General features: G+C 36.2%; 2 protein-coding genes across 2 annotated transcripts in view; one reads left to right on the forward strand and one right to left on the reverse strand.

Moving 5' to 3' along the window:
• IMPG1 (interphotoreceptor matrix proteoglycan 1) overlaps positions 1–15,767 on the forward strand; it is a gene marked incomplete at both ends in the record, with an annotated part of 58,097 nt that extends 42,330 nt beyond the window's left edge. The window contains 4 exons of the mRNA XM_084283285.1: positions 7,335–7,912; positions 8,857–9,076; positions 13,282–13,492; positions 15,728–15,767. Coding sequence (XP_084139411.1) covers positions 7,335–7,912; positions 8,857–9,076; positions 13,282–13,492; positions 15,728–15,767 — 1,049 coding nt within the window. The remainder of the gene's footprint in view (positions 1–7,334; positions 7,913–8,856; positions 9,077–13,281; positions 13,493–15,727) is intronic.
• A 6,654-nt stretch (positions 15,768–22,421) lies between these two features.
• MYO6 (myosin VI) overlaps positions 22,422–27,683 on the reverse strand; it is a 105,613-nt gene continuing 100,351 nt past the window's right edge. The window contains exons 31-32 of the mRNA XM_084283691.1: positions 27,273–27,488; positions 22,422–25,616 (exon numbers count right to left, since the gene is read on the reverse strand). Of these exons, the coding sequence (XP_084139817.1) occupies positions 25,417–25,616; positions 27,273–27,488 (416 nt within the window). The 3' untranslated portion in view covers positions 22,422–25,416. The remainder of the gene's footprint in view (positions 25,617–27,272; positions 27,489–27,683) is intronic.

Below are 27,683 nucleotides of genomic sequence, written 5' to 3' on the forward strand. Positions count from 1 at the left end.
ATTTTTTCTATCTCACAGTTGAGAAAAACAGAGAAAGTGGAGAGGGCTTTGAAGGATATTTTCACTTCTAAAGGACAGGTAGTGTAACTTGTCAGAATTTATTTCTAATCATTCAAAAGTAAAATAAATCAAAAACAGTATTCCTGGTTCTAGGTTCTCTATCTAGGGAGCTCCAAAATTGTATCAATGGCATGCAAGAGTTTTTGTGACCTTTGTGTCACAATGTGAAGCTGCTGCTTCATGTTTCCAGGTATTTATAAACCTTTCACAGTCTTTCATATTTGAAACTCATGAAATAAAATTTTCAAATTGAACTGCAGACCAGTGCAACTGGAACAATTGGAAAAAGAAATAGCAATCCTCCTGAAGCTATGGTTTTAAGCAAAATACTTGTTATTCAAATTTGACTCTATTCCTTTGTAAGAGCATCTTCATATTTGCAAATTCACTGCTTCTCTGCTTTGTTTCTCCATTTAATTCAATGATGTGAATACCAGTCAAGTTCAGACTTCTCAGTTTAGTATGGTATCTTACTTGTTTACAATATATTTTAATACAATATTAAAATGATAGAATATAGTGCAGAACCTTAACGTGAAGTAGCCTTCCAGAAATAGTCACAGCAGCCTCAGGAAGTTTTGATGTGTTTCCATTGTAAATGAAAGTGGGGTTCACTGAAGTCAGTGGAGGAGTTCTGTTGGTTTCACTCAACACTAGAACTGTCTTCTAGAGAGTTCATATAGGCAGACAGAATGACAGCCCTAGGTCATTCTGGCTTTTGTGTTTTGGTCTTACAGATAGAAAGATGAAATTAATCAGTAATCGTGTGCTGTAAGGCATTTGTTGTGACACATTAAATAAACGATCCTTTTCCCCAGTAGTTTTCTTAATCCTTATCTTACTTGTTCCCTAGTTAAAAATGAAAGACCTCAAACACAAAATCAATACTTTACCTATTTTTATATTATATATATATAAAAATATATATGTATATCAGTCCTGATTCAGGGATTTTGTGGCATTTCAGTCACCAACAAAATATGTAAATTTGAATTCAGCTACTTTCTGTACCATTCCATCTGGTATTTATGTCAGCAGAGCTGCCCATATGGAGATTCTTACCCTGCATTGTGGACCAGTCTTTTAATTGCATACTTTTTCCTTTTTTAGTTATTTTCTTCAGTCAGCTTGTATACAAGTATAACCATATACAGTGTAATAGTGTAACTTTCATATACAGAACAATATGTCAGTGGACTTGTAAAATTTGTCCATTGCCAATATGAAATGTCAATGCTTATTAAGTTCATGAATGAAATTAAATACCAGGCTCTCTTAATGTACAGCCTTCTGGGCATGCTTATTAATGCAAAGCCACTAGAAAATCTTTTCATGACAATTTGACCTTTCACAAACAATAACTCTTTATTCATGGTCAGTTTGAAGGGTTTTCCTCACTTAACAAAAAATATAAGAGGACAAACTAATTAGATGAAGTTGTTGAAATGGCATCCAGTTTTTCAAACAAATGTATATTACTCCCTCAGCTGGGAAAAAATGTCTGAATATAGCACTGTTTTTACAAGGATTTAATATAACAGTGCACTCAGGAAATTGCCTCTTAATTTACTGTTTAAGCATCTTTGCCAACAGCAGTTTAATTTTAGACATAAAACTATCTTCAGTACAAAGTTGTCCTGCCTTGACCATGTAATACAAAGAAAAAAAAAAAAAATCTGGAGATCTCAGGGAACATCTTGGTAGTCGAGAGCTAAGATCGTTGTTTTTTATCACTGACAGTAGTGTTTAACTTCATGTCATTGTTTAACCTTCAGTACGGTTACTCTGGGGGTATATTTGAATTCAGCATCTTATTCCATGCCCTCTGCAGGTTTCTTACACCAAAATGATGGTGTTGTAGACCAAATGGTATGCTGAAATAAAATATTCTGAGGCTAAGGATGTCTAAATTTTCAGTGCTCATGCTTCTAAACTTCTCATAAAATAATTGTTTGTTTTTCTATCCTTCTGTTGTAATGATCTCACCTAAAAGGCAAACTGGGTATTACAACTAATTTCTATATGAAGAACTAATTCAAGTGTATTTTGCATTCTATTTCAAAACAATAGATAAATATACATATATACACATATACAAAACCATGATTCTAACTGCAAATGGAAAGGGGTCTTTTAGAGTCCAAATGCTTGGGTCTTCTTTGTGTTTCACCCACATTTTTTTTACTCCCGAAGATTGATTTCATCACACACTCTTATGCAGACAGTGAAATAGCATGGCAAAGCATTTCAAATCATTTTACTCTGACACAGAGCACAACCAAAAGAAGGGTCAGTAATCCCTTGTTTTTTGACTGATGCTGCATTGCAGTAAGGGCTCAGCAGGATTTTAGGCAAGCCCATTTCCTTGCACATTGCAAGGGACTACCACCACCTCTGTGCTGTCACAGCTGGAGAGACAATGACTGATTATTTAGAATTGGCAGCTTATGAAAACAGTTGAAATGTGCACCAGAGATCATCTTGGTGTGCCTTCAAGTCCTTTTAAGTTACTCTGCTTCTAATAGGATGATGCTTTACAGCCTATGTATAACTTTTATATATATATATATATATATATATATGAATATGCAACTGCATGTATACATCTATATTCTAAACCTGTAGTATATGTTTGGTTATTTGGCTTCATACTTGCTGCAATTTCAAAGATATTTCAACGTTTCTTTCTCCCGCAGTTACCTCTTTCTAAAATACAATCTAGAAAATACCATCACAATTGTATGCTTGGGTGTACATTGTCACCCTGTCATCACTCTGTGGAGTTACAGGTTCATCCCATCAGTAGATCATCCTGCGTTAATACCTCAAGCACTAATGCTAAGAAATCTTTTCTGTGTTCCTTTAACTAGTGAGGCACTCTCACTCCTTATCAGCATAACACGTAACACCAAGAGCTTTGTAAACAGAGAACATTGCTAAGCTCAGTTTGGATTTGTTTTTCTAATCTGTCTGTATCCTTGATTACACAAGAAACATGAGGACGTGACAAGAGAAAAGCATCTCAAGTTCTTGATGAAGCATTAGGACCTCAAGCTGTAGTGTAGCATTTGGTGCATGCTGCATGCACAACCATGGCTCTGTACAGCACTTTGCTATTCTCTTTGGGTTGCCCTCTACAGTTGCGAGGACAAGGGCTGTAGCTCTTGCTTTATACCATCAGCAATGCAAATAACATATCTCAACAAATAAAAGAAGATTGTGTAACTGTGCTAGTTTAAGTGGGTTTTACTGCACCCATTTCATGGTCCTGTTGTGCTTCCAGCTCTCCACAGTTAGGTCTCACAGTAAATAAGAATGCAGCACTTGGTCTTTTTCTCCATCCCATCCAGAAAAGATTTTTCCTATTAGCAGTGAACTTCAGTGGCTTTTTCTGAATCACCAGTACTGTAAGATCACTTGTAAAGTGTACATGTATCAGTCGTGATGCATGAGAGAGGAGAGAGATAATCACATGAAAGGTAAGCAACATTTTGATAATTTGGCAGAACACATTTCCTCTGAGGGCCATAGAACTGGGCACTCCTGATCCTCAGGGCAAATGCAGATTTCCTTATCCCACTTACTTTGGTTTTAGGCTACTGTAATTCATTGATTTCAGTGAGTTCACTGTGGACACAGATGTGATTAGAACTCAACCCTAAATATAAAACCAAAAATAGGTGAAATAGTCTCCTATCAAGTGGTAAATTGTCATTTAAATCATTCAGGTTTCCAAATATACTGCCAATAAAACTGAGGCACCTGGGGGACACACATCTTCATGCATGCAGATAAAGGCAACAAACTGACTATGAAACTTTCCCTGATCTAATACAGGAAAGGGATACTAAATATTGACAGGGATGCATTATCTTCAATAACCTCTACTCGTTCTAAGCACACAAGTCACAGAGAATTCACCTTTAGGTCTTCACCTACAGCAGAAACTCTGAAAATTTAAGTGTCAAGTTACATTAAGTTTATCATTTACCCAAAGAACTGGGCATCACAGAGGAAAATTTGGGAGCCTCTTCCCTGGCTGAATTAAGCAACAGATTAAAGGAGAAGGGGAAAGAAGAGAAAAAATGGTAATACTGAATCTAAAACCCAGCAACTGTGTAAGAAAAAATAGTCCTCAAATTCTGTTCCCTGAAAGTGGTCAGAAAACCGCTGTGGTCATCATGCTTTGGAAACAGATCGTCTGCAAAGGGTACAAAACTCTCATCTGCTGATACCTAAAAGGCAGGGAACACTTTAGAGAAGCTAAGTATGAGATGTGTTTTTGCCTCTTTCCACTTACAGTCACATGCAGTGTCCAACTTTGCCATTTGAATTAACATTTGGTAAACTAACTTACCATCAACCAGTTAGTGTTAAGGGCAAAACAGGTATCTTTTGTGGCATGGTACTGATTTGCAGTTGCCTCCCTAAAACCTGATCTCTGGAAAACCTTGGCAGCACCCAGCTCCTACTGGTTTGCTCTAATGCACCAAAGAATAACATAATGTTTGTCCATCAGCGACAGCCATAAAAGTCAGTTTGTGAATGGTTTGGAAGTGTCTTTGGTGACTGCACTACAGTCAGCTGAAGGATAGCAGGAGAATCCTGAAATAACCTGTAACTAGCTACTACAGTCTTCTTCAAAAGGTGGAGAACATCTTGGAAGCCACTGCCTTATAAACTTGCAATATTTTGCGCATCTAGAAAGCAGCAAATGTGAAAGGAGTCTATTTCTTGGCTATCTCTATCCAGGGTAGTCTACATATTTTTGTATTTAGAATGCTTTTTGGTGTATACCTATGAAAACCTGTGCTGCTCCTGTGATAAACTCTGTTCTAACTAAAAATTGTCCAATATTCCTCATCAATTTGCTGGAGTACAATGTTAGAATCTATTGTTCAATACTTGTTAAAAGCAATCTTAAATACATTGTGCTTTCAGACTGATATTTTTGTAATGGAATAACATTTGCACAAGTTACTGATGTGTAGACTGCACAAATAGAAACAGATGCTGTAATGATCTTTCCAGAATGCTTTATCTGAGAAGTTCTGCTTCAGAGTATCCAGAGAAAGTGCTCTGAACTTTTCTGCAGAGAAAAGCAGAGAAAGAAAAGAAAAAAGAAAAACAAACAAAAAAAAAATGATCTTTCCTTATTGAAGGCTTGTAAAACACTTGTAATGGATATAAAAACTTAGTAAAAACTTAGAACTGAACTGAGACTGGGAGGAGGAACACTTGACATTTGAGTTTGTTTCTGGTATTCTGGAGTAAAATTCACTGAATCTTCAGAAGTGCCAGAATTACATTTCCCTGCTGGTAGAGTCAAACTGTAAGTCAGTGTAAAGTGACTTTTCAAAAAACATTCATAGTTCTTATTACTCTAGTACCTGAGCACCTCAAAGAAGCCAGTGAACCTCAATAATGCTACAGGGAGCTGAAGAGGTTGATTTAGATAACAGAAACTATGTAGGAGAAAAATCAGGCATCTTACATAAATTAGTTGCATATGTTTGGAAGTCTACAAAGATACAGGCACTTCAAAAGATCCAACATATTTTGGATGGTTAGCTTGATCTGAGATAAATGTCTCTCTGTTGAAAAAGATGTAAAAGATGACTCGCTTAGCAGGCATTTAAAAGTTAGATGCATCATCTAGAAGTGAGATGAATACCACACAACAGTATATTCTCAAGACTCCCAAGGAGTCTACAGCAGAAGCAAAAAGTAATTCTGGCTTTCTCACAACCTACTCCAACAGTTTAAACATATGTCTTAGCTAAACACGCTATTACCAATGAATCACCATATATGCATGATAGATAAACAGGTAAAATAAAACAAACAGCAAAGGAAAAATCAAGCTGCTCTGAACATAGGTTCATGCAAATAGCTAATTCTAGTGGAAAAAAAAAAAAAAAAACATACCGTGATTTAGAATAATTCTTTCCTACTTTGAGAGGTGTGGTCAGTTTAGCAGAATGGGGCTATGCATTCCTACTAAAGCACACTAGCTTCACCTAGTGTACAGAAATATATGTTATATTAGTAAAGAAAAGAACAATATCAGGAAAGCAATGCTTTACTTGTGGTTCTATCGAAAATAATCCACTTTAGGCGGATTAATGCTTCAGCCAAGTACATTGTACCTGCAGGGAGGAAGCAAAGAGCATGTTAAATTAACAGTGTCAAGAAAATAGTTATCTTGTGTTAAGGTTTTCTTTGTTGAAAATATACTTTTTTTCTTTCTTTTTTTTTTTTTTTTTTTTCCTAAAAAACAGCAATACAGCAGAAGATTGGTCCTAATTCACATAGAAGCAAGGAAAAGGAGACACAAAGACCATCTATGAGCAACTCCTATGCCGTTTAGCTGCCATCTTGTTCAGTGGGGGTTATTGTACTTTCACTGGCCACAGAGAGGAAATTAGAGCTTAGATAAATGAATTAATTGCAGAAAAGCTTCCATCCTATCAGTTGATAAGTGATTCTGCCTGTAGGGGGCTGCTAAAAGTCCAGCATGAGGAACATGCTTAACTATGTTGTTGGAGAAGGACAAAGTTATCAGATGGGGTAGATGTCTGTTGTTGAGACATCACAGCAGGTAGCTGCAAGCCAAATTCAGCGTCTCATCACACTTCAGATTTGGATTTCAGCTATATCTATTACAAAACCTAGGCCAATGCCAAGCCCAGTGGGGGCCTCATAAAATTTTAACATCATGGTCAAATGGCTGCTTTAAGTGCAGCAGATGATTTCTTAGGGTTTGAATTTGATTTCACTGCTGCTGCTGTCTTCTAGGTAAATCAGAAAAGATTATAGTACCATTTTCCTTAACCACAATTTATGATTACTGGCAGGTAATAGCCTTAACCTCTAATGGAGGGGGAAGCAACAGAATGACTCTGGCATAGAACTGATCCAAGCAGACAACTCATAGCTACAATCTACTCTTTCAGTCAATATAAACTGACAGTGCAATTATGTACCTTCAAAACAAGACTGAGCTTTAGGAATTGCTCAGGAAATACTTACCAAGTATAATTATTATTTAAACACATCTCCTACAGAAATTTCATCGCTCAAACACACAGATGGGGTGTTTTATTCCTGTAGTTCTTTGCTGATGGAAATAATGTTTTCGTGTTTAAATAGCACTAAAGCTTGTTTTTAAAAATGCTTCAGTGGAAAAACAAGATGTATGTTGTTTCCATGCTTGAGGTTTTTTATGCTTGTTTTTCAAAATAGGCATTTGTTTTTCCCCTGTTTTTCTGCAGCAGTGAAGATCATGGATGAACTAGAATCATCGGGTGATGACCTTTTATTTACAACCAGCACTTATAAAACATCATTGCCTTTCTTTATTGGTGCAAGTGATCTCTCTGTCACGCAGCCTGGAGAGCTTATTGTAGATTACGTGCTGCCACCAGAGCAAACAACACTGCTGCCTGCAGTGACCAGCCCAACCTACAGCCAGTCTGTCATCATCGACCAGTCCCCCGAAGCACCAGATTCCTCAGTGCCAGCAGCTGACACCATTCCCCCCAGCATTGCTGGGACAGAAGTGCAGGATATCTCTGCTGAGTTGGATGGCATCGGTATGGTGAGCACAGCAGCTCTGGATGAAGCAGAGCACGGCAGTGGTTACATTTCAGTGCTGACAAGTGAGCCAGCAGAAGCCACCCCAGCTCCTACACTGAAGTATGTAACCACCAGCTCCATGACGACTGCAGCCAAAGGCAAAGAGCTGGTGGTTTTCTTCAGCCTGAGGGTGACCAACATGCACTTTTCTGATGACCTCTTCAATAGGAGTTCGACAGAATACAAAGCACTGGAACAACAGTTCATGCAACTGGTGGGTGAAACAATGCAGTTGGTGAGCTTGAACAACATCGGCAGAAGTGAGGCTTGGCTTAAAAAAATACACATCCCCCATCTCTAAATTACATTAATTATTGCTCCATAAATCAGGAACAAACAGCAACAAACTTCTGTGAGAGCTGTACATAGAAGTTTTGGCTAGGAAATTCTGATTCATGCCAGTTGGCTCACTCAGCATTGGAGAGCTCAATATTTTGGCACTATCAAACCCTACTACAATTCAGCATGATAAGATGCATTTTTAAAGGACCCATAAGCCTGGAATGCTCTCAGGGTGCAAAGAAACACTCCATGAAGTCAGTGATCAAAGTGTTTACTTGTTCAAGAGACTCCACTATATATATGTCTGGCATGTAATTTTATTTGGATTTAACTTAGATTCACATCAACAATACTGAATAGATCTAAGACTTGTGTCTTTATGCTGAATTTAAGAATAGGCCTTATAAAATATATCATAGCCTAGCAAAGGGAATATAATTAGATATGGATTTTCTTTATGGGTACAATAGGACTACAGGTCAGCTCAGTGACACGCCTGTCATGCTATGCCCTAACCTGCCTGGATTGAATATTTGAAAATAATTATGGTTGGCTTTGGAGCGTGGTGATTTTTTCTTCTAGATGAATAAGCTCCCCAACCGCTGTGCATTTCATTACAGGGGAAATTGCTGCCCATCCATCTCAATACATTACTGAGAAAGATGCAAGAGTCCAGAAGAATATAGCAAAAAAAAAACAGAAAAGGGAATTTTGTGGTGGAATTTAACAGCTATACTAAAGAAATTTAACAGCCATATATTCAAAGAAATAAGTGTTTAATGCGTGTGCTTGATAACTAAAAGCAACTATAAGAAAAACTAATAGGGTATAGGCATTGACAGTAAGTCAAAATAAAAGCAACTTTCTGTTTTGCAGCTACTTCCATACCTGCAGTCCAACCTTACAGGCTTTAAGCAACTGGAAATACTTAACTTCAGGAATGGAAGTGTGATTGTCAACAGTAAAATGAAATTTGCCAGAACAGTGCCATATAATATCACGGAAGCAGTTCACTGTGTCTTGGAAGATTTCTGTGATGCTGCTGCCCAACGTCTCAATTTGGAGATTGACAGCTATTCCCTGGATATTGAGCCAGGTAAGATTGTGTGATCAATATTTACACAAAGTTAAAAACATGTAGATCATCTTTTCCTTAAGCTTCAGAAAGATTACCATTTTGGAAATAACTGTATAATTAATTGCCTCCCAGTAAACATTAGTAATATACAAAAAAAAAAATGTTTGCAGACTCAGACTCAGCCATCTGCAGACATATTTCCATACAATACTGGGGTGGAGGTATTGGTCTATCCATGTACACCAACTGCTTTTCAGTTCAAAATCCAAGTACAGGGAAGCAAAAACAGAAACAATGACTGGGTGAAGACAGGGATAAAAAATGCTCACATATAGTTTACAGGAGTGACTCATCCATAGGCATGATGTTTTACCTACACATCTGAGTAGATAAAACATCACTTCTGATGACTTTTACAATGTTGTAAAGAAATCATTGCTCAGGACATCATTAAGACTATCTTTAGAGGACTAAAGAGTTCAGAACAGAAGGAGAGAGTTTGTAGGAATACTAGGATTCTACAGATTCTCACTGACCAAAGCATTAGCATGTATAGCACCCCATGGCTTTGTAATTCTAGAATCTCTCCTGATTTGATACCTTTCTTAGAGTCATAGAATCATCTAGGTTGGAAAAGACCTTCAAGATCACCAAGTCCCTGACCCACCGAGTCCTTTCACAGGACCCTTAGTGTCATGTCCACACCTCTCTTAAATACCTCCAGGGATGGGAACTCCACCTCTTCTCTGGGCAACCTATTCCAATACTACCACACTTTCCATGAGGAAATTATTCCTTAAATCCATTCTAAATGTCTCCTTGTGCAACTTGAGACCATTTACTCTAGCCTTATCATGTTTGATTTCCACCTTTTTCTTATATTGTTTTATAAAACTGAAGCCTGGATTTATTTTCAGATTTGGTAATTATTTCAGAGTTGAATTTTTGTTGGTATGGAGAAGGAAAATGCCGATACATTAGCATGCAGATACCTTTAGGGGTTTTGATTAAGCTGGGTATAGCTGTACAGATCTCTGACAACTTGAGAACAAAATGTCCGTTTACATTTCCTGCAGGCAGTTTCTAGACCACCTTTATTTTAGGTATCTCCTTGTGACAATTAAGAGAATTGGAAGCGGCCAAGAAAGTTAGCAAAACTTTCAAATACTCTCTTAACAAAAACTCTCAAATACTGCCATGTTAACCTGATGTTCTGTTGAATAAAGAATAAAGGATTCCTACAAACACTTAACTTTGTGCCACCACAGATTCTCTGCTTTGGTAGTAAATTTTCATTAAATACAAATTAAATTGAAAAAGTTGCTAAAATACAACAACAAAAAAAAAAAAAAAAAAAAAAGGAAAAAAATCTTTCATCTTCATCTATATCTTCTTCTCTACTGACATGGTATTTCAACTTTAATTCAAGAAAACATATCACAATAGATTTGTATGATAGCTGTTCTCAGAACAAAACTTTCATGGCTCATGAGTAGTAGTGATATATAAAAGTGGATTAAATCACATTTAGAAATCCAACATATATCCATACAGCCCCACTTCCTTTTTATTTGAAATATAAAATTTCAAATAAAGGAGGGGAAAAAAAAGAAAAAGAAAAAGTTTAGTAAATTAAGGTAATGCAAGCAAATTTCTATTTAGTGTGAAAATAAGAGCCATCTAGTGGTAACAGTGTTATCCCACAATGAAACACTGATGGGAACTGACAGCCCAAAATCCGTTGCAAGACTCATCAACTTTCATAAGAAACAGCTGTAAAGGGCTAACTACATTAGTATATATATAAATACATATAATATACATATATAAACAATACCATAAATACCAAAATACATAAAAGGATTTTTAAATTACCTGCGAGCATTTTTGTTGTTGTTTACCTAAATAAGTGAAAATGCAGAGAAAGTGACAAATCATGGCAGGTGCATAGCCCAACTTTTTTTTTTTTTTTTTTTTTTTTAAGGAAAATGAAACACCATCACAAAAAAATGACTCTCTAACACAGTGGGCTGCTCATGCCTAGCTCTCCTAATGACACAGAAACACACTGATACCTTTCAGCTTTTCAACACTGCAGGGCCATAATGTACAACCGTAGGTAATGCTCAGATAGAGAATGTTTTTCCTTAGTAACACAATCAATCTTTATGTCCACTAGTGTGAAGGTAAACTGTGGTCAACAAATCTGGGGAGAGGGTAGATGAGACATGCAGTTAATACTTAATCAGTTATTCAGTCATACTAACTCCTCTGTGTTATTTTTTGTTGTTGTTGTTGTTTGTTTGTTTTTTCCTCCTGTGGGACTGTTCTGGTTTTATTTATCACGCATTTTTTTTTGCACGGGCTAAGAAAAGAATCTGTAGGAACTACTGTGTCCTTTTGTGTGCCACCTGGTTTTGTCCAAATAGGGACTAAACTTTGTAATTTCCAATCATACAACTGACCAGATCAAAGTACTTGAAATAAATGTTTTGCTTTGTTGTATTTTTCAATTTTTATATAGGTAAAGGTTTGACTGACAGTAAAGTTACCTTGAGATTTATTGTACTTCTTTGGTGCCCAATTGTTAGACTTGTATATGTGTACATATATTTACAGTCCAGGAGCAAAGCAGCTCACAAATCAACATGTATGTTTTATATAGCAAAAGGAAATCAAGCAAGCTAAAACTGCGTTTGTTGATCTTAAATTCAGAAATAAAAATAGTAGTTAAAAAAAAAAATAGCTACAGAACTGTAGAGAGGTTAGAAATGAATGGCTCTGCCAGATTAATTTCCAGCAGTTAAGCACATCCTGGTGTATGTCTGAGATTTCCAGTAGTATTATAAAGAAAGTGATGCTTATTTTTCATTGGAATTAATATTATTGAGAATCTAGGGCCATGAATTGGCTCTGGAAGAAAATTTTCAGCCCAGATAGTAACTATAGTACTAGCTGAAATACCCAGTACCAATCTTTTTAAAACTGCAGATTTTTCTTAAGAAATTTGAAGCCCACGTAACTAGGAATGGACATTTTTCTTCTGTGCTGGTGTTTTAAGTGATTTTGATTTCTCTAGACCAGACTTGAAACCAAGTTCCTCTCTAGGGCTAAGGCTGTGTGTGCAAACGTCCTTTGGAGACTCTCTCTTTTTGACTCTCTCTTTGGAGAGTTCAGGTCACTCAGGACCTGCTGTCCTGTGTTGCCCAGCTCCAATCTGTACATCTGCTCTCCTTTCCTTCTCTCCTCCCTCTTCGTTACACACTCATTATTTTTTGCCTTTCTTGATTCACACATCTTACTGTGTGCTGATAAAAACAGAATTTGTATCCCCTGCCCTGCTTCTCATCTTTTGCCTTCTATTTATGGTTTTAACTTTCTTAACACAAGAAACTGCCTCCAGCAGACAAGACTGGTGGTTGCAGCCTTCCTCCTTATTATTCCATCAGCATAGAGTTGGATGTTAATATGACGCTTTCTGATCCTTTTAGTCATGTCTAGGTAGAAGTAGGGAATGGGAAAGAACTAGACTTGTGTGACAGGTGAAGTCAGGACTTTACGCTGTCTCTGACTTGGGCCTTCCTATGAACATCAACAGACTCGTTTTCCCTTCATCTCACAGAGGCGTCCCTTACTAATACTTAAAAACAAAGAAACAAACAAAAGCACAGCAGTTTTTCCCAAAGAGTTTTTTTGCTCTTCTGACAAAGCCCCACAAACTTGTATTTTCCACTGACAGTGCCATTATTCCTGTGTCGCAGTCCTCATAGTGTTGTGCAATACTCACTAAACTCATTCCCTCCCCTAGTCATGGCCTAAAAGCATGCGTTTAAGGTGATTACAGCAAAAACTGCTTCTTGCACATAGGCAAGACTATAGCATGGCACGACTATATCCCTGAGCACAAAACCAGCGCTTTATAGTAAAAAAAGATCAACAATATTCAAGTGTGAAAATTCTTGTCAGTAAGATAAAAATAAAATCACAGCTTAATAAGGACAGGGTAAACAAACGTACAAGTACATATAAGCTTGCATGCTTGCTGTGTCATCTAGAGAGAGAAAAATGCGTGTCCTTTTATGCCAGACTGTATCCTGCCATTAACATGCACAAGTAGCAGGCCAGTAAATGTGTACTGTTTTCTCTAGCTGCCACAGAGCTTGCCAAATACTTTGGGGGTAATGCCTCAATGCCTCAATTAATTATTTACCCATCCTTTACAGCTGATCAGGCAGACCCATGCAAATTCATGGCATGTGATGAATTTTCTGAATGCGTAATGAACGAGTGGACAAAAGAGGCTGACTGCCTTTGTAAACCTGGTTACACAAGCCAAGACGGATTACCCTGCCGGAGCCTGTGTGAGATGGAACCACATCTTTGTGTCAATGGTGGGAACTGTGAGTTAGTTCCAGGAAAAGGAGCTGTCTGCAGGTAAATAAATGATTCTTGACATGAATTCTGCTCACAGACCCCTGGTTCTATTCCATGAACAAACAGGGCCGAGTACGTACTTTTCAACAGCATAAACTATGCTAATAAGCCAAGAACTCACTATTCAGATACTTTAAACTACATTGCAATACCTTTCTTTAACACAAACAGTTTCACTGTGGATAAATCCTGTTTGATCTATTAGATGGAACGCACAGAACACCATGATCTAGCTGTTTATCAGAAATGCATTTGAAAGTTATGAGAAATTCAGCATCATTGGCAGAGATGACAAGCACACAACCATGCATTCTTTTCAGACTTCCTGATATATCATGGAAAAATAACACATTCACATTTTTCGCTATTGATTACCTAGTAATTAAGTTTTCTAAGTCGTATTAAAAACGAAATCTGTTTTCTTACAAGCACACCTATGAACACTAACCTGATTCATTCTCTCTTAATACTGACTTTAGAATTAGGTTAATGACATGTCTTTTAGAATACTTAGGATTAATGTCAAAAAATTAGACTACCAAGCAAATTATTCATATGATAATTTCACTGCAAGAACACAGCTGTCACAATTCATTTTCTGCAGTGGGCATCACAGAAAAGATAGCAGAAAATTATTTCGAATCCACCACAATGACTTGCAAGAGTCAGAGCAGTGTAGTGGCAGAATTTTAACTAATAATCAGCCTCCAATTTAAATGGGTCCTCCTAAAAAATTTACTGAACCAGTTTATTGCTCCAAAACCAACCCACTATGAAAAATAATCTCTTTCCATTTCAGAAAAACCTGGATTAATGTACAGAAATTACAAAACCTTTATTTAGTATGATAAAAATATTAAAAATAATACATGAAACTTCCGTGAATTACAACAAATTACATACAAACTTAATACTAGTCTCAGACTTGAGCAAACTCGTACAGTCTCTATACTAAATTATGGCCTATGAAGGGAGCATTTGCTTTGCACTTGTTTTACTTGTGAATTTACTCAGAACTACAGTAGTTTTCTATCAACTGGAAACCCTGTGATTCTCATACAATATGAGAACCTTTTTCCTCGCCTTAAAGTAGAGCTCCCATTTCAGACCTCACTAGTTAGATTAAAGTCACCAACAAGCACAATATAGGCTTCAGAGATGTGTTTAGGAATTACTCAAAAAAACACACCTGAACTTTTAAGGTGCTAAAACACAAATATTATCTCAACTTCGTTAATTAGGCAAAGAATGTATCTTTTTTTTTTTTGCTTAACACTCATTTTCATGAATATAATTTTCCTTTGTCTGTTATGAATCACATTATTCTTTACAATAACAATCAATTGTACTGTGAATACTGTGCTTATACTTAAACTGCATATTTTCTTTTGTTTTCATTTGAGGTACTCTGTATTTTTTGCCCTCAAGTTCTGTATATTTTTCTCTTCCTCTCCCCATTTTAGATGCCCTGTACGCAGATACACGTTCCACCAAGGACAGCGCTGTGCAAAATTTGCTCCAGAACCCACACATCCCTTCACTTTTAAACCTCTCATTTTTGGCTTGCTAAGCCTTGTTTTTCTTTTCACCATTTTAATTTTTAAGTTGAGAAGAAAAAGAAAAAGAAACTTTAATTTGGAGTAAGCGGCTCATTCTTCACATTAAAAAAAAAAAAATCCTCTTTTTTATTTTGTAATTTGAAGTCTTACCTAAACAAAAATGTTCTGCATTGTAGAAGTCCTACTCTCAACAGCCGCACTTCAGAAAATGCTGTAAGGATTAATCCTGCTTTTGAATACGATGACCCCATAACTAGCTTTTGCCATACGGCTTGTAGCGTAAGTGCTTGTGCCAGTTCTTCAGAGATCATTGATCAAGAAGCATTACGCAATCTTGAAAACACAATTCAGTATGGAGGTAAAATGCATGGAATTTCTTCCTTGTTATTCAACACACAGTCCCTCCTCAAATAACAGGTCCATATTCGTGTTGTAGCTCTCCGACTAAACTAAATTTGATTCTAAGCTCTTCCTCAACAATTTCATGACTAAAAATACTAATTCCTATATTTACTTTCCACATTTACTTCTGTCTTGGTTTCATAACACAGTGTAGAACTGCTTTTCTTACAGCTCTTTTGCATGGCTTTGGTGTTCCATTCTGTCCAAGTGCCTTTTGTAATTTAGTGAAATAACTAATCTGGTGGTGTTTTTTGTTTGTTTTAAACTGCTGCAGGTCACCAGACCAGTTTACAAAGCCAGGACTGACAAGTTAGTCTCTGAAATTCTGCATTTCCGGCATCAGCCAGACAAAAACAAGGTTTGTGACTACTTTTGAGAGCTTTAACATTCCAACCAGTTTCCTCTTTGTAAATGTTACCAGGAAGCCTCTCTGTACTAGTTCCATCCAAAGAAAAACTCATTTTCTTTGGATGTTTGATATGACAAGCACAATCCACTCTGAAGTGCTTTTATGCAACAGGGTTCAGTTCTATGTATATATTTGCTAATGCAGCAGTCACTTATACACACAAAGAAAGAAGGAAAATCTGAAATGAAAGTTCAACACAGAATGCAAACCAAAGGGGAGGCTTGCATAGGAATGACTGATTCTTTGAAAATACATAGAGCCTGTTTAAACTATGTAGAGTTGAAGCAAACAGGAATTCCAGCTTGAGCAGATTACCACTCATATCTCAGACATTTCAAGTACCACTCATATCCAGACATTATTTCAAGTACAGGGTATCTTGTATCTTTAGGGGGTTAAAAAAGGACAGAAAGGAGAAAAGCTGAGTCAAGACTTTCTCTAAAATCATCAAACCCTCTTAATTCTGATGTATCTGATTGTGATCTCTTGAAAAGTAGACAAAAAGCTTTTACTTTGCTGTTTCATTTTCCTGAATCGCAGCCCAACTTAGAACTAAAGAATTTTGACTACAGCTGCTAGCAGTTATCACTGAGGGGAATATCAGTGCCCTATCACTAGATATACACTACTGAAGACAGGATACTGGGCTACCTTTGGTTTGAGCCCACACAGCTAGTTTTATGTAAATAAAGGAAGAAGTGCTGATACCAGAGAGAAGCTGATTATTTTTGCCTATCTTTGCCTATCTTCATCACACAGAGGATCCTGCCCAGGTCTGATGTCTTCGGGCACTTAAGGTGACAGGTACAGACTGAGCTGACAAGTGGGGAGACAGGAACACAATGATAGAGATCTACAATACAGCAGGGAGGAGCTGTTCAGAAAAGCTCAAGAACAAATTGGCTTTGCTGCTGATAAAAACAAGAACACAGACACTGGCAACTGTGTTCCAGTCATAGAAGGAAGTATTTTGGTACACCCATCTTCAAAAAAAATTTGTCTGTGGGTAGACCTAAATAATAAATGTTACTTTTATATTGGCTGAACTACTTAAAATCACTATTTACAAAAGTGTTAAATATTTTACGAAAGGTATAAAATGGCACAACATCTGTGGGAGAAAGCTGGGCCTGTGATGTTTGGCCTATATTTGAATTGGCAGAAGTATACTGACAAAGCTCTTCTCACCTAAATTTGTTTTCTTAGCTAGATCTTGAGAAGTGAGGCAACCATGAAGTAGAAATTGGATTCGAAAAAAAAAAAAAAAAAAAGAGTAGTTGATAATTTTTCACCATAAGTACAGCTCAAAATGAGAAAATGAGTGCTCACTTCAGAGGTTTTATGTTGGATATGCTTTAAGTAATTTGGAAAAAGATGAGAGAGAAGAAGGAGGGAACGCGTACATAGTTTCAGCTAATGAAAGCTGTGTTCCAAGAGCAACACTTCCATGTCACAATCTGGAAAACTCCTTTGGGGCCAGAATATGGCATTTCAATTGAATATTCAGGAGCAGTTGGCTATCTAAAATTTTTAAGCCAAATTTAAAATTCCAATTTGTTTGTTTTGTTTTGCCATGTATAATGACAGCAGTTACAACTTTTTAGGACACACTACTTACAATCAGTATACATCTGTGTTTATAAAGGAGTTTAGGAAAATAGGCATGAAATTTAGTAGAAAACAAAATAAGTTTTCAATGTTTTCCTAAGCATGAAAAATTTTTTCAGTTTATGTTATAGGGGCACTACATGGAAAATGATTGCAAAACCTAGTTCTCAGAGGCTGGTTTTTATCTTCTATATCATACAGGAATTAATATGCGCTTTGTGTCCAGATGAAGAACTTGCTCTTCCTTCTTTCTGAGCTCAGCAGAAAACTTAAGTTCGTGCAAGCCGCTGACTACCACAGTCAGGGCTTTACATAGTTAGGTCTGTGGGAACAGTACATCTTGCTCAGCAAGTACTAATATAGGAAATAAATTGATTGTGAGATTTGTCTTTCTTTGGGCAATGCAGAACGTGACCGAGCCAGCATGCACACATTGGAGTGGGCAGGCCCCTTCAGACTGAGACACAAGGCCAACAAGCCCACATCTAGGTGACCTGCTACGGTTGAGTCAAACATGACGAAGTTCCCTAAAAACAATCCTGCTGATCTGATTCTCTGCTGGCCTACCTCATCCTGACATGTTTTCTCCTCCTTACAGATGGAAGTTCAAAACACAAGCTCATTCAAAATGCATCATTTCTCTTGTAATATCCCCTGTCCCTATCAGTGACTCAGCTGGATGTTCTCTACTCAGTGAAAAGGGTGCTGAAAAATAAGACATTGCTTTCAACTGCTAGGGTATTACATCAAGCTGTCTCTAAAGTCTATTATTTTGCAGTTGATCTAACAGATGTTATTCTATAAATTTGTCATTTATTTGTGCTTGTACGTAGCATTTAGTGAGTGGGCTTCATCTTCAAAATGTTCAAAATTCAGTAATGGATCTAATTCTTAAAGAGAAAAAGGATCTCATCTAAAGGATCTTCACAAACATTTCTAAGCTTGCAAAAGACATGTACTGACACAGAAAATTGGTTGCAACAAATTTAAGCAAAACCTTGGAAGACCCAGAAGTATTTGACATAAAATAACCCAGAAGCACAGGCAATAAACCACTGGATACGAGAAGATGGTAGAATAATTCATTTCATGATGCTATATCTAATTGGCACGGACACAGATCACTTATTCTGATGTAATGCAGATGCAGCCTAAAAGTTGTTATAGATTATCCCTCAGAAATACCTAAAATGTCATTCATCAAAGTTAGTGACTGCCATTTAGCATCATCTTCTGAAAAAGTGACTTTCAGTCACCAAGATGACTGAAATTATATTTGACGGAAAACAAAAGACTGCGATTTGTTTCATCCTCATGTCAGTCACTTGGATTATCAAGCAAACAGTATTTTGGATTAAAATAATACAAAAGCAATGCAAGATAGCCTGTTAGAGCTCCCCCACCAATATCACAGATTTAGTGTTTCATTACCACAATCACAACGGAAAGATATTCTAAAATACTACTGAGATGGAAGGGCTTTACACTTAGTTCAAAATTTATGGCATTAGGCTTTACAGATTTTAATTTTTCTTGGCACTGTTGCTGCTCTTACACCAAAACAATGCTGAGGAACCAAACATCCCGAAGTCTAATTTATCCCTGGTGTGCTGGTAATCTCCTGTAGATATTTTAGTTACGGCTTCTTTTGCAGCAAATTGCATAGTTATTATTTTACAGTCAAAAACATGCTCTTCAAATTAGGAAGGTATAGATAGCACTTGTTTGTTATTTCATACAGATACACAACATTGTTACACCAGGGACAGAAATAATAATTCTTCTCTAAACTCCATGATTTAGTATGTAAAATAGCTTCAGGAGCAGGATTATTTCAATTCTCCTTAGAATGAACTGGAGACTATCTCAAAAGATTTTAGTGAGCTCTTGACTATTAGCAGTAGATAAATAATAAATTTTCAAAATGAAAAATGCTTTTTAAATGTCTTACGAGAATTTCTCTTACAGGTATTCAGAATAACAAAGTCTGCATTATTCAAGACAGCAGTTCAGGTTGACAATGCGTATGAAGAAAAATCGATGATTCCTAAAGACATATCACTTTCTCTTCAAAAATCAGTACACATTTAACATATCATATTATTAAAGAAAAACAACACTATCAAGTTTATCAACTATCTGACCATGCCCAAAAGTTGTCTGGTAAGAGATCACCAGTGTTAAGATGCCTGCACTAAGCATACAGTGTGTATATATATCTTAATCATATTTTTATTTCACATTCTTGTGCTAGAAATGGATTTTGCTCAAAAGTGGCATTTTTTGCAATACTGTATTAGCTAATACTGTACAACCACTCTGGTAAAAATGCAGATGAAGCTTTCAAGCAGACCTACACCATTTTATTAACTTTTCTTACCTACACTAGAGCAGAGTAAGCAGCAAACATGGAAATTTATGAGCTGTCATTAGTGAGGGTTTTACCTCTTTCCACAGGCTACATTTAAGTGTTTGGGAACTTCTCCTTTCTCTCCTTACTATGCTCACACTGCAAATCACATACAAGTTGGAATTATTTTTTAATGGCTTCCCTGAAAATCAGATTCCTGTTTTTCTGTTAATAAAAGCATGATGTATATACATATGTACATATACGCTTCACTGCTTAATTCCTGGTGACAGAATCACCACGATTTGAGCTGGCAGGGCCCTCTGGAGGCCATCTGCTCCAACCCCTGCTCAAGCAAGGTCACCCAGAGCAGGACCACGTCCAAGTGGCTGCTGAACATCTCCAACAGAGTTAAACTGTCTTCTCCTCAAACTTCTCAAACTGTCTTCTCCTTCAAAATTTTTGAAGAGAAAAAATATTTGCAGTTTTCTTAATCCTTTAAGAACATGAGATTCACATTCACAACTACCTTCCTAGTAGCAAGTAGATTACAAAGCCATGCACAAACGTACTTTAAATTTGGTGTATAATTTTGAAAGATTACTATTAGTTTTTCTAGAAGAAACAATGGGCAGACAATGGGTGGCCATTAATTACTTATAGGCTTAGCAATTTATGCCCTATGGACTCACAATTCTGATTCAAATATGAGCATTACTTTACCTTGAACATCTTTTTCTTGAATACATATATATATACATATATATAAACATATATATATGTGCCATGCCTGTGTTGTATAACATTTAGGCACTGTTTGCTGCTTGGCACACACCGGAAGTTGTATTTACAGCTCAAAGTGAGCTTCTACAAAGTTCATGACTATACTGGATGACAGCTCCTCATTCAGATGTGAAACTTTCACATATTCAGGATAGTGGCTGATTGTAGTTATAACTCTTTTTAACTGTTAGTACCACATGATTACCACAGCAAAGACTGAACTTTAGTTTACATTATTATATACATTTATAAATTCAGTTAATATAAACAATTAACTGCACAAACAGGGCTCCTTGAAAAAAGAAAAAAAAAAAAAAAACAAAAAACAAAAAACTGATGATTGTGTACAAATGAAGGCAATGTACCAAGGACACAAGTTTAAGTTTCTACAACAGAAACCATATTTTTACTTAGTCTATTTAAATAGAAAATACTTTAAATCAAAACACTAAGATGCTGTTTTACACAGTAACACTTCAGAATAAAACTTCACTTTAAAAATAGTGCTTGCAGGGCACTGGATGTCATCCCTGTCAACAGCATTAGCTTTTTACAATTGCTCATGTAAGTTAAGATGCATTAAGAATGCTGAAAGCATTCTTTTTTTCCATTACAAATGTATTTTTGTATGTGTTTAGTGTATTTGCATTCGTACCCATTACCATTAGGTTAAAAAATGAGTAATTTTAAATTGTGTACTTTAAAAATGATTATTCATGATTGTATTTATTACTCCCGATTATTAATTACCAAATATATTTGCTGGATGTAAGCCTTTTGTATTTCAATAAAATATAATAAAACTATTACTTGAAAATTACACAGGGAATTGAATTATTATTTAATCTCACACTACAATGTAGCACATTATCTTAAAGGTGATGTTTAACTGTAGTTCTAACAGTAGCTGGAAATGAAAACCACAAGGAAATTGAGACAAAATTATACCTAATAAAGTCTGAATTACTTCAATTGTCTTAAATTGAAAATACTACTCTGATTTGGCCCTTGAAACAGTTTGATAACTTTAAAAAACAAAACAAAACAAAATAACAACCTGCTCAAACAAAGCTTTTGTTGCAGCTCATAAGCTCAAAATATTTTAAGTGGTTTCATTAGTCACTGATTGTTATGATCTAAAATGAAGGAGATGCAAACAGTAAACAGCACAGCAAACAATAAATGCATTGGTTACAGTAAAACTCTCATGGTTTAAATAAATAGCAATACAAGTAAGAAAATATGTTTTAAAAAATCCTCAGAATTGAGACAATGGTAACACCATTCGTAATATCACAATGTTATTTCAGAGAAACACTCAAAGAGTAAAGACGAAACCTTTTCTAGAGCAGCTTTAAGCACCACATACATCTGATAAAAAGGCAGCAGGTAGTTCTAGCACCAAATCCTTCTCATAACTTAACTTACCCTTACCTTATTCTTTAAATTTTTAAAGACAAAACAGTACAAGAGATGCAACTGAGATTTCAACATGGAATGTATTTATTTATTTAAATTTTCAGTACAGTATTAGACAGTCATTTAAATACTTTAAAAATATTTTCGGGGAAAAAAAAAACAAACAAACAAAAACAGGCTTCTACTACAAAAAGGAAACCGGTCTCATCAGTGGGTGAAAGACCTTATGAACCTTGAGTAGCATTCTCTAGAAAATTTATATTACTGGTCAGCTAGTCAGGAATGTAGCCTAGCATGGTGATTCTCTTTCTCTCCTTTTAATTCTGGAGTGTTTCATGGAGATCTCAACTACAATGAAGAGGTAGAGGCTACAATGAAGAGCTACACCGAGAGGCAGGAAGAAATGTTTACAAAAAAAAAAAAAAAAAAACACACAGAACTAAGACAAAGAGTTTAGCATTTTGCTTCAGAAACATTTTTTTTTTCCTGTGTAATTGTAGATCAGAAGGGCATTAAGATAATACCACAATCCCTGAGATCAGAGATTGACTCCAAATCAACCAACAGTATCACTGACACAGTAGATGAGACAATGGAGAAAATCTGTAAAAGCAGATGAATATTGCCTCACGTAAAAAAAAAAAAATAGTTCTGAAGTGAACCAAAAATTACTTTTGTTGCACAAAAAGATCAGCAAAACTACAATCAGATGGTTTTGATATAGAAGAAAAAAGGTATGCTACTGTGCAAACTAGAATACCCTGATTTTTGGAATGTGTCTTCTGGTTGCCTCAGGCATACTGCTGGAGCAATGCAGAGAAGTGGGAACATGTCAGTTGAAAACATCCAGCCACCAGTTCCTCTTCCACTATTTCAAATTTTAATTTCCCTCACAGCTAATATTTCCCATTTAGCTAACAAGACTTCCCAGAGAACCCAATCTGAAAAATAAAGTTTCCTTCTGATACCAGTCTGTACATAACTTACTGTCTCAGAACTGCCTGCATCAAGGAAACACTGGCCTAATGAAAGGAAAAAACTGGAAAAATTACATTAATGATTTTATTTATTTTAAGTTCCCAACAGTTATGTTTACATACATATATATATACACACATACATACTTAAGTATATATATATATGTATATACATACACCCGTACACACATACACTTAGATGGTTCTTTGCTTAGTGTTCAGTCTCATAAAATCTGCTTTACATATATAAACTGAGACCAAACATGGTAAGTCAAGAATTTAAATCCAGACAGTAATAAATATAGAGTAGGGCTTCTCACCACTATCAGTTCAGTGATTTTCTTTTCCTTGTATCACATAAATGGCCAAAGCTTTTTGCAGTACTAAGTTTCTGGAGACAAGGATTTCTGAAACCTTTATTCCAATCCACTAACACGTTAAACCAGTAACCTAAATTTCATAACATCACCTTTACACATTGAATAGGTCTGCACACAGCTTGCTAGCCAGCAGTATGATGCACTTCTTTCATCTTCCAGGCAAAAATTACTGCTTCAGTGAAGAGGGTTTTTTTTGGGTAAAATGAAAACATGTTTTCCAGTTTGGAATCACAACACCAAAAAGCAGAGTGGGTATGCAGTGGAAGCTGAGATTCCCTGATGTAGCTAATTCATATCAAGTTAATGTACTACTCAAACATCTTCACGTGTATTCCAGTAAGGAGTGAACTTAGACAAAGGCATGTAAGCACAATCTATGATCAGAAAGGATGTATGCATCATGAGTTTTCTCTATGTACAAACTGTTAATAACTTGGAAGTTATTAAGCATATTTATGTATTTAAAAACTACATTTTTTAACTTTTTCCAAAAAGTTTCAAACATAGTAAAATGAAAGGAAATAATTTTGCAGTGTGAGCAATCTTTGCCAATTTATATCTCAAGCCCTCATTTTTAAACCAGGTTGAATAAGTAATTAGACATCAAGTTACTTGTATTTCCAATTCTTATCAGAGAGATAAAATACATAATCAAGCTTAATTTGTTGAAATAACGGCCAGCACGCTGAAACACTCACATAAGTGAACAAGACGCACCTTAAAACTGTAGGAAATTAATAATTTCTATCCACAAAATCTCTAATTGGTTGATTAAGGAACTGTTATAAGCTAGGACACTTGACAAAGAAAATTAAGATAAAGATCAGTGCCTGAATCACTACAATATTCCAGAATACTAAAAATTGTAGCTAATTCAGCAGCACATGGCATATAAATGATGCATTATGTTACTGGACCAAATTTTTATACAGTCTAACAAAAGGTACAGACCTCGTGCATCTCATTACAGTTATAATATACAGGACATCTGAGGATCAGGTCTCAATGTTTAATTAAATTATATCACCACCCATAAGCTGAACATATTTCCCTTATGCTATCCTTAAATCTTATATGCCTCCAGATATAAATCTTGGACAATTTTGCATACAATATTTAAATTACACTACATGGCTAAGTGAATTGTCCAAGAACGGACAAATTTCCTAATACAAATTTGGTCAGAAAAATAAAAGTCTAAAGGAGATCTGTACTTGAAAAAAAGAAAAAAAAAGAAGAAGAAGAAGAAAAAAAAAAGGGTAAGAAAGAAAGAAAAGGAAAAGAAACTGAGAGAAGTGGTATAAGCCCTAATGAGCAGTACATTCTTTGTGTACAATATTACAGAATATTGACATATATAATGCTCTTCTCAGAACATATAGAAAAACATTTCTTTTAAACCAAGACAGAGTGCATTAAGTAGGAATTTATGAGTCTCAAGTGTAGGAGGATTTCCCATCAGTTTCAGAAGAAGTCAGTAAGTACAGACACTAACCAGTTTTCAAAATCAGGACATAAAATGTCTCAGATTATAAAAAAAGAATACTCCAACTTCTCCAGAACAGAAGTCAAAGCTAAGGCCTCACAATTCCAGTTAAGAGATACAGCATATCCTCTTTAGTAAGCCACCACCTAAAACCAACTATTTAGTGTTTTGAAGAAGAGATTTTATCAAAAGGTGGTTGCAATGCAGTTCTTTGTGCTATGTACTCAAGTACAGATAGATTACTTAGAAGTGTTAAGAGTAGTAACAGAAACTGTTAAAGAAAATGCAATGTATAAACAAAATGCAACAAACTACACTGACTGAAAATTCTTCAGGGTCCTCATACCTATTAAGGCTCTCTACCCAAATTAAACATCACATCATACATTACAAATTAACAAACCACATGATTAATAAAATCTGTTCACTTTATATTAAACATCTCTAATATGATTATAGAATGTTTACGTCCTCTGCTGCATAGAGGAACTCTTCCCTTTGTATCACGGACAAGGGTTCTCATCTCAAATACTACTGTGCAAAATGACCACTTATTCCAATAGGTTCTGCAGCATAGCTGTAGCATACGTAGGACGAGCTTGTCTGCTTGCAATTGCTTTTTGAAGATACTGGATACCTCCACAGCGCTCCCAAATTTCTTCAAACTGTCTTGACAAAATTTCAGCACCTCGCTTTCGGGTTAAGCCAGTCTCTTCAAGATTAAGCTCGCACATATCCATATCATCCTTACCTGAAATCATAGAGGGACAAAGAAAAAACTTTGTAATGTTTTCACATCATGCAAAGGTCCCATTAACAAAGATTAGGTCTTTGTTAATTAGATTTCTTCTCTCAAGCTCTGGCTTGTTGATAGACTTCAGAGCTTAATCAGGGAAGAAGTGTTTGGAAGGATTTCTACACACATTGTAGAAAAGCAGTGTCAGAATAAACTAAATCCAGATGCTGAAACAGACAAAATTTAAAAAGTGTTTAAAAGCGAGCAAGAAGGAACAAAAGGGAAGATGCCAGAAAGATCAGTATCTCTATCTATTCTCCTGAAACCCACCAAATCTGTTTTAGACATATATACAGTTTTACAGACAAACACTGTTATATTTTTTTAGACGTAGCAACGTGACTAAGAACTTGAGACTTTTGATCAAATAACCAGTACTCCTAATCTGTCAGCCTCCCATGCTAAACAAACTGATGAACAGTATTGCCCACATGGAATCCAATGAAACAAAGGGTGCAGTCCACTTATTTCAATCTTATTTTTAATAGGTGATCTATTGAATGTGTTATTCACAACAGCTATGTTACTTTTAGCTAGGGGCTTAGACATTGAACCGACAGGAACTGGTACAATTAATTCTATTAAAAATAATTAGCAGAAAACTAAGGAACTTTAGCTGCTAGTAAAGCATCACTCTGTGAAACATGTATTCTAGCCTTCTTGTCAAATTAAAGACAAACTCATAACACTGAACAGAGCATTTCTCCAGTACTTCTTCCCCTTTTCATTATCCACTAGAAAAGGGGGATACTAGAAAGCCAACCATATCCTAAGCTACATCAGCAGTGAGACCAGCAGGCAAGGAGGTGATTCTCCCCCTCTAATCTGCTCTCAGGAGACCCCACCTGGAATGCTGCAATCAGCCCTGGGGCCATAAGAAGGACATGGGTGTATTGGAGCGAGCCCTGAGAAGGGCTACAAGGATGATCAGAGGGATGGACCACCTCCTATGAAGACAGGTTGAGAAAGTTGGGGTTGTTCAGTCTGAAGAAGAGAAGGCTTCTCTTAACGTCTTCTTAGACGTTAAGAGAAGGCTCTAAGAAGACGTTAAGAGAAGGCTCTAGGGAGGCCCTCCAATACTTAAGAGAGCCTACAGGAAAGATGGGGAGGGACTCTTTGTCAGGGAGTGTAGTGATAGGACAAGGGGGAATGTCTGTAAACTAGAAGGGCAGATTTAAATTAGATATTCAGAAGAAATGCTTCACTATGAGGGCAGTCAAATCTAACTAAAAACCAGTCCAATGGTGAGTTTAAGTTTCTCAGTTAAGATCTGACCATGTTTTGATGCTGTCTCCAGTTCTGTGAATAATCTGAAAAAAGTTAATAATAAAACCATTTACATGTAGATTCCCAAATAGGATTCTCTGTCAATGACTTCCTAGATTAAAGTACATGCAAAAGTAAACCATGTGACTAGTTACACCTCCAAATGATGGTCCATGACATCTGGCCACCACCAACAGCAGTTCCAAATCCTCAAATTCTGCCTAGACTTGAACTGCTGATGAAAGAGGATACAACTTGCGAAATTTGTATCATCAGCTTCCTTTCTAAAAGGAAGTCATAAGCTCTGAACTCTTCCAACATCCAAATTCTGCTTTCAATACCAACCAGCTACAAGGAGAATGGGTGCCTTGTCAGGATGAAGTTCCATTTGTCGAGCAATCCATGGCCCATCAAAATGTGCATACCACCAACCCTTCTTCTTGTTCTGGGGGTCTTTGTATTGGTCCATGGGACGAATGAAAGGAATGCGGAAGTAACGCTGTTGTCTGTTTATTTCAATCTCCTTCTGCCTGGCTTGTAGGGTTGTCAGGTTCTGTTGAGCTATAATACAACAAAAACAAACAAACAAAAAAAATGCGTATTATGATTTGCTTGATTGATCACCAAACTAAAAACAACAACAAAAAACGCAACTGGGAGACTCTAAATACAAGGCTCATCAAGCCTGAACGTATTGCAATCTCATACAATGTGTGTGCTACAACACTGGTGAGAAAAGATTTGTGTTAACTATTG

The sequence above is a fragment of the Netta rufina genome (genome assembly GCF_964035555.1).
Source record: "Netta rufina genome assembly, chromosome: 3".
NCBI lineage: Eukaryota > Metazoa > Chordata > Aves > Anseriformes > Anatidae > Netta > Netta rufina.